Below are 18552 nucleotides of genomic sequence, written 5' to 3'. Positions count from 1 at the left end.
AACTGTCTCAACATGTCTGTACTTGATTTCTACACACCATGTACTTCGAAAGCTCAGCCCAATCCTAAAATAACCCTGGCTAGAATATGTCCATGAAGTAAAATATTTAATAAAATATCTGAAAATGTACCCTCAAATCTGTTCTAGTGAAACTGTATTTAAATAATAAATACATGCCCAGACTAAGCGGGTGTCTTAGCCATACTGTCACTGAACTAAGACCTATCAGAAACAGAACAGTGGAGCAGGAAAAGGGATAGACACAATTTCAGAATATAGTCACTAACTATAATCAACTCGACACCTTTCTTGAAAATAAGTTTTCTCAAGTAATAAAATATTTCTATGTCAGCCTAATAATTTGAAATATCATCAAATGCTGCTTGTGCTTAAACGGGTGGTGCAACATGTATTTTTCAGATTTTGTGGGTGAAACATTAACCATTCTCCAGCAGAAGAGGAAAGGCCCACTGGAAGAGAGGAAGCAAATGTAGGAAAAGCAGCGGTAAGACGCAGGACTGCATGGAGGGGAAGTCACAGGTAAGTTCAGAGATCGACGTAGTTTGGAGTTTGATTTCACCACGACCACGGCGGGTTTTCACACGGAGACCCCGCGCAGTCCCACGTGTCAGAGTGCTGTATTTCCCCTTAAGCCTACACGCATTTCCAAACCGCTTGCAACGGCACCCAGGCGATGGGCACCATGCCAGAGCAAAAGCCTTCCCCTCAGCAGCCACCACAGGCACGGCCGCCTGGAAAGCGCTGCTGGGTTAAAGTCCAGTCCAGTAAAATCCAGACCAACCCAGACCTCCCGCGCCCCCCTGCGCCGAGCTCGGCAGGGCTGGCTCGGGTGGGAGGGAGGTGGCAGCGGCCCCAGCGCTGCTCCAGCTGCCTGGGGAGAAACAGCCGCACAGAGGATGCGACTCGCTCCCCTGCCAGATGGCCCCTGCTCCCGCCGGCATCCCCGCACGCTCCCCATCCCGCCCCGCCGAGCCGCTCCCTGCCCCGGGGCTCCCACAGAGACACCACTGTGCCCCGGGAGGCCCCGTCCCTGGCGCAGACTGAAACGGGCTCTACGAGCCGGCACGGAAACCGGGCCGCACAGCTCCCAGCCCGGGGCGCGGAGCAGCCGCCGGCGGAAGGCAGCCGCGCCGGGGCGGGAAGCAGGCGGACAGCCGCGGCTGCCGGGTCCCGCGGCCCATGCGCCTTCCCGAGCCCCTGGGATCTGTAGTCCGCTGCCCCTCGCCGCCGCGGGGCCCGGAGCGGCGGGGAACTACAAGGCCCAGGCTGCCCAGCGGCGCCGGCCCCGCCCCCGGTATGAATGACTAATGCAGCATGTTGTCCGGCTAGCGTGTCCTGGCGCCTCGGCTCTGCCGCCTCCTCCCGCGGCTCTCCGGACAGCGGTGGGACCTGCCGCCGAGCACGGTAAGTGAGCCAGGCCGTGGGGGGTGGCCGCTTCGTGCCGGGCCGGCGGCGGTGGTGGTGTCGCCGTGTTGGGGCCAAGCCCCGGCGCGGGTGTGTGTGACGGGGGGCGCCGCGTTTCTGCCGGTGCCCCGCGGGTGGGAGGCTGGCTGTGAGCGGCGCTCGCTCCTGCTCCCTCACAGGCCCCCGGCCCTGCCCTTCCAGGTGACAGGCGCGGAGGTCCCCTTGGGCGGGTGGGTGGCCGGGGCGCGGGGCTGGGCGGCCCGCTCCCGCCCTGGAAGCGCTCCTCGGGCCCTGCGCCCGCGGCGGGCGGGCCGAGAGCGCTGCGGACGGCGCCTCAGCCCCGGGGAGGGGCTGTCGGGGCCGGTTCGGCGCTACCCCGCCGGTGACCCCGCGGTGGCCGAGGGGCCCTCTCCGGGCGGGGGCGGGCTCCTCCTCGGCCTCCCAGTGCGGGGGCTGAAGCGTAAATCGCCGCTCCGGACGGTAAGGGGAGGTAGGGAGGCCGCTGCCCGTCCCCTCCACATCGGAATCCTGCGAGGAGGCTGGTCCTGCGGGCCAGCGAACTAGAAGAAAGCACGAAACTTGGGGAAACGCGTCCCTCTGGGGCCGTTTTTGAGGTCCCGGGGCTGTGCGTGGCAGCACCAGCGGCTGCACCTTTCTGTTCACTTGGTTTCTGGCTGATCCTGGCTTGGGGGGTTCATGGAGATGGCAGCGTGGTTTGGGCAGAGCGTTCTGGGCTATCATATATTTTCTCGGTGTTTCGTGATAGGAACTGGGATTTGCCTGAGGGTTTGGTTTGGTCGTGACGGTGAGCTGGAGAGAAGCTAAGACTCTCCGTTTCTTTTTTGTTTTGTTTCTAAACTGCTGTGACTTTTTCAGGTTGTCACCATTGTGCATCACATACGGTAAATTTTGAAATCGGGATTTTGAATTCACCTTTGAAAGCAGTACTAATTAACCTGGGTCTCATGTCCAAGGCATAGCACATGCTTTTCAATTGAGGAAAATAACACATACTGATGATCCTGTACACTGATATCTGTGCAACAAAGGCATTTACTTTTGTAGCTTTCAGAAAAAAAGAGAAAATTTTTGTTTGGCTTAACTTTGCAGAAAGGTGCAACTGTTGAGTAGTTGCTGCTGAGTTGGAAAACTGAGAGGATGGCCTTTAAAAGTTGAGTGCTACTTTGCATGCGTGATGATGTCAGTAGTAATCCCCAGAAATATCAGTGGTGCCTGGAATGGCCTCACTTCTCCCTTTTGTAGGGATGCGTGTCAGTGCACCTACTCTGCTCAGCTTGTTAATGCACATACTTCTTGGAAAGCTAACAGTAAAGCAAAAAAAAAAAAGATAATTAACCCAAAACACAGTTCAGAGCTTTTCCTGCTGTATTTTAGCAGGAAATAGACTTTACACAGTAGGGAAAAAAACACATGTACATGTAATTATCCTAAGCTGAATGAATTTATTAATTGAAAATACTGGGTTATAGCTGTGTCATTGGTTTGTGCCTTGCTCCTTGTGGCTTTCAGTAGACTTTCAAGTTTCAGTAACTTGAGTTGCTGACTGTAAATTTGCGAGCCGTTGCAGTGTCTGGCATTCTTTGTGTCTTAACTGTAGACTCAGCTATTGTTTAATTCAGTGCTAGCAGACTTGTATGTATTTTTTCAGTGCATTCTTTCTTCCATATGGTAAATATGAGGAAATGTTGAAGCTGCTGCCACCACAGCTGTGAATAAGCACAGTGGTATTGGCATCTTATTTGTGTGAGAGTCATCCAATTACTTTTGAAATAGTACTTTTCAGAAATTATCTTTTTCCTTATTTGCTACTCAGGAAAAGTGGAGAAAGAGATTTGGGGCAGTCTTAGATAATGCAAAAATGAGAGCAGGCCGGAGATAAGTGTTTTCCAGCATAACGGGAGGGGTGTGTAACTACAGCTGTCTGAAGGATATCATGGCACGTGCTTTGCCAGCCAGTGCTCCTAGAAAGGAGGGATTCTGCAGCCCTCCTTTTCTTGCGGGGGAAAGTCCACACTGGTTAGCAGCACCAGCTGTCTGTCATAGACAATTTAGTGTCACACTAAATCTTGAGAAGAAATTCTTTTCGTAATGGTTGTTACTAGATAGGTATTTGCAAATAGGTTTCCAGTGTGAATTGTTTCTGAGGTCAGACCTTCAGTTATTGAAGATTTTTGTAAATGGCCGCTAAAATTCGAGATGCCGTGAAGATGTAAGTATGTGGTTCTGCATTTGAATTTAGAGACTGTATAAGTAGGAGTGATTTCCCCACCACACCCTCCCTGCGCAAGATGACTTGGGGGCATAAAACTTTAATATTAACCACAATGTATAGATTTGTATGAAAACGTGCATGTACCCAGTGACAGGTTCTCTTCCTTTCAACTTTTCTTTTTTTTTTCTCCTAAAAAAAAATGTTAGAGGGGCTGTTTTCTGCTGCTGCTTTCCTCCTCCTTAGTTGACATGCTCTGCGATTTGATTGAAAACATGGAAGGATGCAGGGACTTAGCAGCTCCACATAGAAGAATTTAAATGTCCTGATGGCACCACATGTCAAGCTGCAGGAGAGACTGGAGCTCCAGGGGTTGCTGTTTTCCAGTGGCTAAGCCCTGCAGGCTGTCTGCAGAATAACCTTGTCTGTCTGGGTAGTGCAGCATTGCACACATGTATTCAGAGGTCTGTGTCTCTGCAGGAAGGGTGTGCATGCTTGTGAGAGGGAATAAGAGCCTGCACCACAGCTGAACAGCAACAGGAACGCTGCTGAAGTTGAAAAAAAGGTTTCCAGTCACCTGTGCAGTGCATCTGGAGATCCTGATCTTACCTTGGTAGGACATGCATCTCGTGTTGCACAGGTGGGAGCCGTCCTTCAGAGGGATGATCAGAGAGGATAACAAGTAGCAAAGGTGTGTGTGCGAGGAACCAGGATCAACAATTGCTGAGGGGGGTTTTCTCATTTCTTTGGAGAGTAGCAGATAGGAATGGCAATAACTTTTTGAGGGAAGATCTTTTTTTTAACTACTGAGCTTGTCAGGTGCAAGATGCTTCACACATTAAATGAGTGGTGTAACAGCTGGAAGGATGACTTTCCTGGTTAGTGTGTGTCTGCAGTACTGACTGGTTAGTGCTAATGTGGGGTGGGCTCCTCTTGTCTGCAGGCCAGCAGGCTGGAATTAACTTGTTTTCCTGAGCATTTGTCTGTCTTGAAACCTGACCCTTTTTGTCCAGTTCCCTGCCACAGTACGGCTGTGTGTCTTTGGTTGTTACCAGCATGTGGGCCTGTGTCACATAACAGTGGTGTTGGCTTTTGTGATCACCTAATAATTATGAAAAAGAGTAGATCACCTTGTTCCTGGTTACTGTTTGGAGATAAAGATGGAAGGGGCAGGCAGAAGAGCACTGAAAAATAATGTATTTGGCAGTTGGGGAAAATTATTTTGTTATATAAAATGCCAGTTTACTGTTGTAAGGTTTACATTTAGAAGCGTTCATAACAAAATGAATGAATGTGTCTGCCAGTACTCTCAGGACCCGACTTCTGCATATCCCAGCAGGCAGCCATTGACGTGGAATAAATGTGTCTATGCAGTTTAAGAAGACTTCTCCAGCAGTTTTGTGGACCACAGTCAGGTATCTTCCAAGCCACTAGTTAGTTGTCCATGGCAGAACTTCTCCAGCTATCTCCTTTGCTGGCTGCTTGTAGGTAATAAACAGAGAATGGAAAATATGCTTCTTGTAGAACTCCAGAGAAACTGTGCATGCAGCTGATGTGCTCTTTTCCTGTTGCTTTGCTTGGGAGTGTTTTGTAGAGGGTTTCCCAGAATCAGAAGTATCACTTGGTTCGTAGTTTTGAATGACCTGGAGGAAAGGAGATGTGCTCAGTGGATATCTTACCCAAATCTGCTGATCACAGGAGAATCTAATAAAATTATTTTGGTTCCAGATCTTTCCTGAAATCAGATTATTCATATTGGAATAAAATAGAAAAGTGACTTTGGTAGGTGTGTAGGTTCTAAGACGTTTTGAGTTTGAGTGACTGACTAGACTTGGGCTGTATCACTTTGGTCTGTCTGTTCCATATTTCTAAATTTATTTTATTGATTTTATTTCTAAATTTAGTAACCTCTTTACAGCCTCTTAAAACAAAGGATTTTGGCCTGTTCTCAGTTCTACTCTGCATTAGCATCCTCATTCATTGGCCTAGTAGCCCCAGTCAATGTAATAGCAATAATTTCTAAAAGCACAAAACATGTATGGGAATGCTTTCTTGTCTTTTGCTGGTAAAGATTTTCAGTGCATCAGTGTCCCAGGCCAGATACTCTCATGTTCCAACACCTCCTTTCAAACAAAATTAATTTAGTTGTCTGTGACTTTTAGGTTTCAAAGTATGCAAATGCATGTTGGCTCCAGCGTGCAGTTTTAGGCTGCATACATGAGCAAAGTTCATGTTGCAGGAACATCTCATTGATGATCAGGGTAAAAATTTGTGTTTTGAAATTTATGAACTTCTGAGTCATGAGAAACCAGAGCCACAATCTACAACCATCTGTGATCACAGAACCAGTTGCTCATTTAAGTTTCAGAGGCGTGGGTTGTGTCAAAGAGATACATGCAATATATAGAGTAGGTCACCTTGGTGATGGCTTTGAAATGTGTTCCAATTTCTGAATTTGTGGCTGTTGCATTAATTGGCAGTCAGGTTTCAGCTGATGCATCCTTCTGAGTACAAGTCTGTCAACAGAGAAGAGGCACTATTTGCAGCTGATGATTGTAAGCATTTGTAATGTTTCTGTGCATAAGCACAGAAGAAGCCCCATCAGTCTTAAATACTCTGCTTCCTTTGCAGTGGATGGTGCCGTAAGTGGTTTCCCTGCCTTAGTAGGTTAAATGTTAGGTATGGAGGGTACTTGGTTAGGTATTCTAGACAGCAGATGGTAAGTGCAGAGCTTGTCAGGGGGAGAAAAGCTGTGTCTGTGTCTTCTGAAGTACTAATATGCCTCTGCATAAAATAAGTGGCCATGTTAATGGATAGCAGCATTTAAGTGAGATGTACTTATGCAGCGTATAATGTGAATCTGAAGCACGCAGGCTGTAACAGCTGAACCAAATAGCCATTGCTATTGAAACTGCAGATTTAGAGGGGATTAAAGGAACACAGCACACTTAATGCATGTGGATATAAGTAAATTTTTATTGCTGTGTCTCATGCCGAGCAGACAGGGGCTGTGTTCTGTCCAGGGATACTGCTGCTGGAGGGCTGGATCAGGAGACTGTCCATGAAATAGTCATTTGCTTGTGCCCCGTGGTTTAACGCCCAGCGCAGGTTGGTTCTGGCTTGGTTACAGCATGGCCTGTGTGATGTGCACTATATTCTCACTTGGAGAACACCCCCTTTGTTGTTTGATAGGTTGCTTCTGAATTGAATTCTGACCTTAGCCTGCCTCTTGTATTTCCCACAGTGACCAGAGGAACAAGGGTGTTGTTGGCATGTCACTGTGAGGAAGTGCTGTCTCAAGGTGTTTGGGGGATCTTCTTCTGAAAAGCCAATGATTGAACACAAAGGAAAATTCACATTGCAAAACTGCGATGCTTTGAAAGCTCCAGCAGCCTCCTAACTACTTGTTTAGATACCAGAGGTCAGATTTGTAGATGTATTTAACGATTCTTATGCGTCAGTTCCCTATTTGTAAAACAGGGAAGTACATATAATGAGAGGCCGCAGGATTAGTACTTGGAGCACTGAGAGATGTGGATACCTTCTGCAAGGTTAGTGAATACTGTAACTACCTAAAGCAGTAATACATTAATTTAACATTAGCGAGGGGGATCAACATAAAAAATGTTGACTTGCACTTTCAATAAAGGGTGAAACAAGTTGTGGCAGTTTTGTGGCTCCTAGTTTTCTTATTAGTTATCCTGATGTGCGTGCACCTCATAGAATACGGAGCAATTATAAGACTACAAATAAATTTATTTCCCTCTTGCAATGTCAACATGTTGAGGAAAGCAAATGCTCCTTCTGAATTTCTGTAGAGCTCAGAAGGAAGAAAACATTCAATAATAAAAATCTTTTTTTTAAAGAGTAGCTGAGTAGGTTGTTTTTATAGGCAGGAGCATGAGAGATTTTTAAAAAGCTTTCTTATTGTTTTCAGTTGAATCACTGTCTTGAAGGAAGCAAATTTAGATGAGACAATAAAGGAAGAAATTCAGTCCTACTGTAGGAGGATACCGTAATGAACTGCCTGTCAATCATCTGTGTTGTGCTTGAATTTTCTCACTGGACCATATTTTGGTGGCTGTAACTAGCCTTGCTAGAACCCCTGACTTGTGAGCATACCTGTTCTCTTCTTGAGACTGAGAGAGCTAAGAGAGTTTCAGATGCCTAAATACGCAGCTAGAATTGAAACACTTTGGTCAGCTGAGACTACCCAGTATGAAAAATGAGCCGGTGGTTCATGAGCAGACTTCAGGTGAAGAAGAAGCTCTGCTGAAGCTGTTTTATGTTAGGGAAGCTGGAGGACTGATGTGAAATAGTATGGCAGAGAGGTCTTTCTCAACCTGCTTTTGTCAGCCACTGTGCGGGATAAGCATTGCCAGAAGATGTTGCACTTACCTGTGTGCTCCTTTCTAAACTTGTGTTGGGAGGAAGAAAATGACCCCCAAAGTGTAGGGGAAGAACATAGGCTCTTTTCCACAGCACTATTGTCAGTGTGAATGGCTGTCCTGTGTGCTGTCAGGAAAATAAGACCTTAAAAGAAAGTAGTTGCCTATAAGTAAGATGAGTAATGGCTAGATTCCAGGCTTGCAGTTCTTTAGGCAGCCTCAAATTCCAGTTTGGTTGCCTAGGTATCTTAAGAGTTAGAAAAGGGCTTCATTTATTCGTATGTGTATCCATTAAGAACAATATTTAATCATTCAGTGAATGGCAAGCCCTCTAGGACTAGCAAAGGTGAAACAAACACAAGAATTCCACTTGCTGGTGGAAAAAGGTGATTGGATTTGCATAGAACCCAGTCTTGTGGGATCATAAGGAGCCAGGTCAGGCTCCTTCTTCTTTCTTCTGGCTCCAGGAATTTTTGTGGTGGCACTTTGAGCAGGAGGAATGAATCCCAGACCAAGACAGTCTCCCAGCAGATAAGAGAACAGAATTACTTTCTGCTCTGTGATTTTTGAGTGCCTAGAAGCTGCATCTCCCAGTTCGTCTGAAAGAAATGCACTGTCATATCTGAGATTTTCAGTATGATTTATCTCATAAGGGTCTCTTATAGGCCTTTGAAGTAGCTGGAGGAGAGGGATTTGATTGGTTTCATATGTTTGTGCCAAATCCTATGATAATTAGAAAGACTTGAGGTTATGAGACATCGTGGTATATGTTTTATGGGACACAACAAATAATTGTCTGAACAGTTGCTTTTGCCTGTGGCTTAACGACTTGGGGTTGAATTTCTTCCTGCTCCCTGGCAGGTTCTGTCAACCTCCTCTTTTTCACATGCACCACTCCCTTTAATCTTCAGTAATCTTTTTTTTCCATGGAGGAGCACTGCTGTGCACTGTGCCTCTGAATGGCTGTGGGACTCTTGCCTCCCTGCCAAGTTTGTTTAAAATTCACCTGTGGGTTAGAAAGCACAGACGAATATGCTCTGCTGTGTTTCCTGGTCTAATTTATTTATGAAGATGAACTTCAATTAAAAAAAACCTTCAAGGTTGAAAAATCAAGGTCTAAGAAATTTGGGAATGCCTGGATTTAAGTTGCCCAGATGCTTGCCAGGATTTGATCTGAATCAGAACCATTTTTCTCACTGTTGTATGTGGTGGGAGGAAGTGTGTACAGATTCATGTCCTTCAGTTCCTTATCTGTGTAATAGCAAGGTATGTCCAGTCCTCTCTGAGGTTTCAGGATTAATAGTTCAAGTACCATGGGATGTGTATACCTTCTGTGAATATGCAGGTGTACAGGAATGGTAACTTTTCCACATGGATGAGCTGGGTCAGCCTGGAGTCCATGGTATTTGACTGTTTCCTGGAATACACATACTTTTTCCTATGTTGTTGATGAGGATGCTGGCTAGCTGAGTAGCCAGCCTTGTGTGGTGTTGACATGTTTCGTGCCTGTTGTCCCTCACACCAAGGAAGAACTTGCACACGTGCAGATGTGTTTCATGGCAGTTGTCCAGCTGGGGTTTAGTTTGCTGTTGAAAAGCAAGTTGTAAGAGTTTTCTTAATGCTGACAGAATAAACTGAATTCCTGAGCACATTTTAAGGAAAAATAATCTAGAAACAGATCTTCTGTGTGGAATATTTTACCTCCAGTGGACCTTGAGCAGATCTAAGCACCTGAGAACAAGATCTTCTAGAAAAAGTGGTGGCAGACTTGCCTGTCGATGTGGCTGCCCAGCCTCTCATCTGACCATCACGGTATTGTGTGGTGGGTTCCCTCAGAGACTGGAACCCCACTATGGTGGAACTGGGAACCACACTGAGCAGCTTTGCTTTCCCCAAAGGATGTACAGGTCAGATTAAAAAGCAGTGCTAGTTAGCACAAGTGAACTTCAGAGATCTCTATCTCTCTCCAGTACCAGATACATCATTTACTCAGTGGTGAGAACGGGATGAGGTTTTCTAAGATGTCACTTGGTGAAAAAAATCCCTCTGTGCTTCTCTATAGAAGTCTGTTCTTTAACTGAAAGCTGCAGTTCACTGTTTTTAAGAGCACTCCCATAGATAAGAGATGTTTTCAAACCCCAACAGACCTTCAAACAAGCTTGCAATTTTAGTTTGTGTTCACTGGCAGAAAACCACTGTGGTGTTTTACACATAAACCGATTGAGAACCAAGCCCGGAGCTGAGCAGCAGAGTATTGGAACACCTCTGGCTGATGTGTAGTTGGACAGATATTTTCCCAGAGGACAGTGTTTGTTTCAGCATCTGCTTCACACTGTCCCTTAAGTTTTGCTGCCATTATTCCTGCAGCTGTTTGGTTATTTGAGCTTAAAATGCCTTGGTGGGGGGAAAATTGGTTGGTTTTTGATCTGGATCTGCTCTCCAGTCTGGTTTACTGCACAAGTTGACAAACAATTAAACCAATCTAACAGACAGGACAGCGCAAAAGCAGGCACTGGGTTGACTTAAGCCCAGCTCTGGCCAGGCTTTCTGGTGTTGGGTGTCTGTGGGCTGGTGTGTCCCATTCAGGCTGTGGGTCTTGGGGCAGGGCTTTCCTTCTGCTGTGCTTATTTAGAGCCATCCACAGTGTGTGTCAATTGTGGAAACACTGAGGCAGAAAAGATCAGTTCAGCTTCACCTGCCATTTCAGCTTACTCTGACATCCAAGTTTCCTTCACTTGACTCTTTCAAAAGAGGGGAGGCATGGTCATGGTTTTAAAGTATATTATGTACTGTAGCAATAACAGTGGATTGCTTGGGCAATTGTATCTTGCACTGGCTGTGCAGACTTCTCACACGTTTTTAATAAATAGTCTGTTCCTGAACCTCTTGGATTGTTTGTAGTGTGTGTTTTTTGTTCTAACAAGGTATTTTCCTGGCAGCTGGGGAGCTGTGGGTCTGTAGCTGTTGCCTGCCCAGAGCTTGGAGCTCTGTTGGGTTTCATGGGGTTTTTGCCCCAGGAAACGTGCAGGAGCCCGGCTCTTGGCCACCCCCATATTTCTCTTGCCCAGCCTGCAGCCGTGATCTGGTGTTCACTGGCTGACCACTGGTAGTGGAGGGAGGTGTGCCAGCTGTCAGAATTACACTTGCATCCTTCATGCTGCCCGGGCAAATGCTTTTTTTAAATAGAAACATATTTTAAGCAAAGCTAGAAAGCAAAACAACTTGCTTGAAAGCACAGGCTAGAAACCAGGATGCAGAGTGCTGATCAGACTCAAGGAGACTCTGGCATTTGGGGAGGGGGGAGGCAGCTTTACTGCTCTCCAGTCTGATCAAATAAAACACTTGTTTACATGTACTGTCAAACAGGTCAGAGGGAGGTAGCCCATAATGCTATAGTGAAGAATCAGTGCTTTCCTCGAGTGCTTCAATTTTAGTGGGATAGCAGTGGATAGTGGGATAGTGAGAATAAGCAGGATGAGGACTAGACGTGTGTTCAGCAGCTTCCGCAGTCCCCTTAGAGCACATACTGTCGAAGTCAAATCACAGAACTCTGCCAGCTTCAGGAAGAACTTTAGAGCTTGAATGATATGGGTGGAAGAAGGAATTTGAAACTAAGACATGGAAACTATTCACTATGGGCTCGAAAACTCGATTCCCAGGGGTTTTAACACAGGCATGATTTTACCGATGTTCTTTACCCTGGCATATTTGTAAATATATGCATGATAACATGATGCAGATCAGCCAATAATGTGTATGGTCTCTAGTTCAATATTAAGACTGAGACTACTCTCCTGTAACCTTGAAATCCCACAAGTACAGATGATGCCTAAAGTTTGCCTAAAAACTTGTCCTGACATGGTTGGTTTTTACAAGACAGAACCTCCTGATCTAGTTGAGCAAGATTTTTGCTATTGCTGAAACCTTTTTGACAGCCATCCTGTGTCTTCAATTACAATTACTTCGGAGTGATCTGGAGGAAAACAGCTTCTTTCTTTCTTTTTTTTTTCCCCGGAATCTAGGACAGCAAAAAAAAAAGCAAATTCTGGGTTCCCATGACATCTACCCTTGTTTATTAAGATTTTCTCAGTGTGTGTTAGAACAGGACTTTGCTTTGGATTTAGAGCCAACTCAAAAACTGGATTGAGACAGGCTAGTTTTACCATACTCATGTTTTGTGTGTTTTTGTTTTGGTTGGTGGGTTTTGTGTTTTGTTTTGTTTTTAACAGCAGCAGACTTGAAGGGATGGCATTTGTGCATTGTAAGTTTGTTGCTTTTATTACTTCAACTTTTATCAAACACCTCAGCGCTTTTTTTTTTTTCCCCTTAGTGTTCTTAAACAAATATTCTGGGTTATGCCATTAATTTTTAACTCTCTTCCATTCCGTTTACTTCTTGCAGTTCTTGTGTGGTTGGTGAAAATAAGCCTACGCTGCAGGGATGCAAGCGGAGCAACAGCCTGAGGTAGGGCTTGGAGCTGCGGTTTGTTCCTCAGTAGAACTGCAGGGAAGGTCAAGACTGCATAAGCCGGGTTCTTCCACCTGTCCTCAGGGAAGGTCTGCAAAGTCAGGGGGTCAGCGCTGCCTGTGTGAGACCCTTTATAAAACAGAAGGGTGGGGAGCTGAATGATACTTTCTTGCCACATGTAGGTTCTTCTTTTCAGGATCCTTTTCCATCCAATTGCAAAAGCTAAAAGAGTCCTTTGTAGTAATTTGCTTTCAAGTGAGAAAATAGCCTAACCTATGAGCTTACACCTTTAGAGGGGAAAAAAATGTTTTGTGAGTAAATTACACAAATGGATTGTGTGAGAATGATCTCAGTGTGCATAGGTTAAGTACCTTGCCAGATTAAACTGAGGTGTTTTTTTCTACACACTCTATTCCTTTTCTTCTCTTTTCGTGTCCATGTATCTCAAAACCTTTTTCTGGTGTAATAGGTGAAGATCAGGAAAGATACTTTTTCTTACGAGATATAAGAATGTTGGGTACTGTGTCCTGTCAGTTATTTTTTTTTAAAAAAAAAAAGGAACAGCAGACTCTTAATGTGGTGCTTAGTGCTGTTCCCACTGCAATGTTGTAATGTTGTTATGATGACAAAACTAGCATAAGTGACAGGATTAATTCCATATGCTACAGATGGATGTGTTTTTCAAAAATATTTTTGCGACTAGAGTTACGTATGCAAGCAGTAGAGTCAAGCCATATGTTGTGATCAAAAGCTGAGCTGGTGTTAAATTAGATTTGTGAATATAATTGCAATTTGCAGTGTAATTGCAGTTTGCTGTTGTCCATGAACAGACTTCTGCTTTGTAGTGAAATTATGATATGTTGCTGTGAATGTTCTAAACTTTGCACTGTAAAGCTGTTGTACTTTTTGGTCTTACTCCATGAAAGGTATGGTACGTTTTGTCTTACCTTCAATGGGGCCAAGGTAAGACACGCAGGATTTATTATCTGAAATTACTGTTTGGCATAATGGAATACAAGAGGAAATTAATTACTCTTGTTGAAAGCTCTTAACAATTGGATGTGCTTTGTACAGTCCTGTTTTAAATCTTACCAGGTTAAGTACAAAGTAAATAAACCAGTCATTCTAGCCAAAAAGCTGACGTCCTTCAGGAGAGCTTGGCTGCCTGCTTGCTGACTCATTAATACTGCCATTCATTTGGAAGGTACCTGTGTGATGATGGATTCATATCCTGTCTTGTATCTTTTTTGACTTAATGTTGTTCAAGATTCCCATATTCTCCCAGTAATCATACTGATTCAACTTTGACTTAATGTAGTTTCCTAGAGATAGAGACTTATGAATCAGGAAACATCAACTATAAACTATTTTTTGCACTAACTCTGCGTCTCTGGCTTGGATGACTGGGATTGTATGAATTCTATGCATGGGTTTTAAAACTCACCTGTTAGTTAAAAATAAGAAAGATTTTGTTACCCAAAGACCTGCCTCGCATACTTCTAGTGATAATATTTAAAGTCAATCTTTTCAATTACCTCCTGATCCTTCAGAGGACAAAACTATGCAGATGCTTTGTATCCTTTTGACTTTGATTTCTGGTATATGTAAAATCAAAATACACAAACTTTATAAGATTGGAATTGCATATTGTATAATTACCTTACACGTATTCAAACAGAATAAAATACTTGACTCTTCTTGAATGGATATGTGTATAGTTGGGAGTGCTGATTAACTTTGTCAGATTCCTGACAGGCTGGCTGGTAGTTGAGTAAAACACGCCATCTTATAAATGGCAGCGGTATTGTGATAATCAGTGCACGTTTTAGTTTCCAACAGATAAAATGCTATAGTAGTGTTAGACAAATTGGGGGTTTTTTATTCTGGAGTAAGATTTTTCTTTTTTTAACTCCATGTCAGCTATAAATATCTTTCAAAATAGACATTAAATCGTTAGTGTTTTATATATTCTTTCTCATACTTATCCAGCTAGGAGAAAATCAGTTGTAAAACCACAGATGCTTTGAACTGTTGACACTGCTTAAATTATTTACTTGCTTGAATGTTGTATGTAGGTTCAAACTGAGCAAACTCACAAGGGGCAAGATGTATTAAAACATTTCATTATAATTCCCAGCCTCCTTTTGAATTTGTTTCACACAGGCTGCTGCAGACCCAGTGTCGTCCTCCGATGCACCAGAAGATGGCCCAAAGGAAACGTCAAGTGTGTCGCACAATATCTGTATGTTTCTGGTTTGACTGGGGAGGGTGTATCATATTGAAGTATATCAAGTTAAATGTCCAAGCCTTTTTCCTACCTAATAAGGATGTGGCTGTTAGGGCAACAGGGAGATGCAAGTGAGGTCATGTCTGACTTAATCTATTTGTGATTTGTAAAAAGGCCCAGTTGCATAAACCAAATTTGGAAAGAGCAATAACATCAATTGTCAGTTTGCCACTCCCATGCTTTCAAAAGAAAGTAAATGGTTTTTGATTTAATAGATATACTCAGCTATTGTTTTAAGCTGGGCCATTGCTCTCTAAGCCAGAGATGGTTAAGTACATATTGGCTTTGGCATTCTGGCATCTAGTGGTACGATGCTGGATCAGTTGTCCCCGGTGGAATGCCTTTGCCCATGCTAGCGTGATAATGTTTTGATATGAAGGCCAAGCCTGCAGCACGTGGGAATAGCAGTATTTCAGCCAAAACTGTCTTGTGACGTCCAGGAAGAGGATCAGTCCTTACCTTTTAGTGGTAAGGATCAGATAATCACAGCATTTCTTTCTCAGGAGGAGATTAAGATTTGCTTTGTGTTTATTGGTATACCATTGTGATGTTAATGTATATGATGCTCATTTAGAACAACAGGAACATTCAGATTGTGCCTTCTGGCAAATAACAGGCAATGAACCACCTTAGGGCACGTTAGCAGGTAGCAGAAATATTACTATAATGCTGAAGCTGCTGAATAATCCATAGGGACTGCAGCCTTCAGAAATAGCAATCAAAGGATCAAACAGAGCCTTGACTAAAGATACGGGAAAAACATTCAGACCTAAAGAAGCAGATTAATTTTTTTATGTTGCTTTTTTCTTCATATGTGGAAGCTGATTTAATAAAATCATAGCTGCTCCTGAGAATGTTTTCCTTGATTATATCCTTAAATGATAACTGCTGTCATAGCTGCTCCTGAGAATGTTTTCCTTGATTATATCCTTAAATGATAACTGCTGTCATAGCTGCTCCTGAGAATGTTTTCCTTGATTATATCCTTAAATGAAAACTGCTCTACCAGCACAGCACCACGTGTTTTTCTTGACATGAAACATTACTCAGTCCAGTTCTGAATATATGTATGAGATGAAGGCTTGAAAAATTAATAGAAATTAAGTGGTTTAAGGGTTACTGAACATGTAGAAACTGCTTTCAGCTGGGGGAATCTGAGCCATAGATGGCTTTAGGCTAGGAGAGTAATTGGGGAAGGAATTGTGCATACTTTCCTGTTTCTTATGTTCTTCCTCGGATATCCACTTCTGACCATTGTGAGAGTCAGGATATTTGCTTATGTAGCTTTTGTTTTCTCTACTGTGGCTGCTTTTATGATTCTGTGACTGAGAGTGCTACAAATGCACCAGCCTTACCTCTTCTTCCTTTTACAGTCATGTTTTCCCCACCCCATTCTTAGCATCACCACCTGTTTTGGCAGCAATGTGGTCTTAGATCAGACCATACTGATTGCAACACAGCATGTTGTTGGGTATTCACCATGAAGCAGTAGGCTGCTAAAATGCTAAGAAGGATGTTGGAGGGTGGCTTTTGGTTTGGGTTTTGTGTGTTGTTTTTTTTTTGGTTGTGTTTTTGTGTTTTGTTTTGTTTCGGGTTTTTTTACATAAAATCTTGTGAGATAAGTATTTGTGGAACAGATCTGGGGACAGAGCCACACAGTTAAACCAGATTCATAAAACTAATTAATGTATGGTAGGAGGCTGTAATTTATCTGCATCTTTGACATCCTGCCTGGAAACTGTTCACTAACCTTTTTGTTTGTTTGTTTGTTTTTATCCTGGGGTTATGATCCTATTCCAGGCTTCTGGATCACTTGAGACCTCTGTTAACTTGTACAGCAGCTTCCCAGAGAAAGAGAGTTGGTTGGAAACAAAACTCTGCTTTCCTACTTGATGCTTTTTTTTTTTTCCTAAGATATAGTAAAGCTTAAAGATGACTAATTCAAAATTACTATATTTCCCATTTATGTAAAACTGAAGATTCTGTATCTCAGTTAATGAGACTTTCTGGCATTTAACAAGCAGCTGTGATGGAACTGATAGATCTTCTCATCTTCCATGGCAAGCTTGAGATAGATGGGCTAAACTAATGTTGTACCATTTTGGTCTTAAATAGTTTCTTGTTGAAACTAGGGAAGAATGATTTGTTTCCTGACCTGAATACCTCTTAAGGTTTTCAATTTTATACTGATCTCTGGTGTGTTAATCCCAGAAAAGGCTAAGATTGGCAGACACAGGATAACTACAGTAGCAATATGTGCAGCTGACTTTACTAGCATACTCACACCAGTGTACGTGTGTTGCTATCATTTATACAGACAAAATCCCAAAAGAGAAGACTTTTGTTCTAGAATTTTTAAAATGTGATTTGTTTTTTTTTCCCAATTTGGTGTATACATTTTCTAAGTATTCTTTGCTTTTCTGTCCACTGCACCTGCCACACAGCTTCTCTCTTTCCCTTACTGAACTGCGTGGACAGCCTGTCCCAGTGTCCACAGGGTAGGAAACCTGGACTGAGACCCATGCTTGGAGGCATCCTCTCCAGTGGTGGCACTCTCAATGATGTAGCCTCAGAACTGAATGTAAGATTACAGTGGTAAATCAATGGCCTTTTAGCTCTGCTCTGCTGTTTACTGGTGACATTTTTATTTTCCATTTTACTTACATGCACTTTGTAGTCATGTGTGGTTTTCTGTTTTTCTTTATAGCTGATGCAGATGCATTTAAAATTATCCTGGAGATGAAGATGAAGAAGAGGCAGAAAAAGCCTACTTTACCAAGCACTGTGACTGAGCTTGACACCGAGGATGGTTCTAAAGTGTATGTGGTTGGCACAGCCCACTTCAGTGACAGCAGCAAAAAGGATGTAGTGAAGGTAAACACTGAGTGGGAGCCCTTCAGCAGCATGTTTGTAATGTTGTCAACTAAGCATTAAGTACATAGAATGAGTCCAGCCCTCTGACTTGATTCTGTGCTGTTACCTCCAGACTGTTTTCCCTCATTAGCTGTTGGAGGGCTGACAGCGCTGTGGGATGAACTAAGAGGTGGACTTATTCTCTCTTTTTTTTTTCTTTTTTTTAAATGCAATACATCACTCTTCCAACTCAGTTATTTTTACTTGTCGTTAAGATACAGTGCCAGTGTTAAAAAGTAAAAGCCTCGCTAGTAAAGCTTACATTGCCTGTCACTGTACAGCATCACGTCACACTGACAGTGTATTGTGGTTGTTGCACATGTACTGTGATGGGGATGTGCTGAAAAGACATGAAGCCTGGTACAGAAATTGCAGTTTACAGCTTCTCTGTGTATAACCTGGGGTGTATAATACTGGGCTGTAAAACTGTGTTGCCCCAAACTTGGATTCCGTTCTCAAGATGCAAAGAGGTCTGAAGCTCTAGTCAAAGTAGGAACTATTTCATACTGTACTTCACGCAAAGGCTGCAGTTTAGACTGACTTTATTCTCCAGGAGCTCAAGGAGAGGAATCTTATGCCAGAATCATCAACTCTGGTTCTTACAGAGCTTATTCTAACTCAGATTGCACATGCTTGCGGAGTATGGTCAAAAGAACTTTGTGAACGTGAAATATTTAACATCAAGTTTCTCTTTCCCCCAGCTCCCCAGCACAATGTGTTCTCCATCTTCTTGTTCCAAAGCATCACTTTGCTGTCATCTTCCCTGATGTTTTTCTCAATACATAGCTATTTTTTAATGTCCCTTTTTTAACTAAAGTATTGATGATTTGATGCATTTCTGT

The 18552-nt window shown here is 43.4% G+C and overlaps 1 protein-coding gene across 6 annotated transcripts in view; it reads left to right on the top strand.

Annotated features, from left to right (window-relative positions):
• The first annotated feature begins 507 nt into the window (after positions 1-507).
• Positions 508-18552, top strand: part of TRABD (TraB domain containing) — a 37519-nt gene continuing 19474 nt past the window's right edge. Inside the window, exons 1-4 of one of the 6 annotated variants that reach the window (XM_065048923.1) lie at positions 508-540; positions 1351-1425; positions 14674-14752; positions 17505-17671. In XM_065048923.1, coding sequence (XP_064904995.1) covers positions 523-540; positions 1351-1425; positions 14674-14752; positions 17505-17671 — 339 coding nt within the window. In that variant the 5' untranslated portion in view covers positions 508-522. Of the gene's footprint in view, positions 541-1275; positions 1426-1881; positions 1906-11991; positions 12305-12444; positions 12508-14673; positions 14753-17241; positions 17379-17504; positions 17672-18552 lie in introns of those variants that run through there. The other 5 variants (XM_065048924.1, XM_065048926.1, XM_065048925.1 and 2 more) reach the window with 5 other exon arrangements.

The sequence above is a fragment of the Columba livia genome, chromosome 1 (assembly GCF_036013475.1).
Source record: "Columba livia isolate bColLiv1 breed racing homer chromosome 1, bColLiv1.pat.W.v2, whole genome shotgun sequence".
Taxonomy (NCBI): Eukaryota; Metazoa; Chordata; class Aves; order Columbiformes; family Columbidae; genus Columba; species Columba livia.
This window is presented reverse-complemented; position numbering and strand designations above follow the sequence as displayed.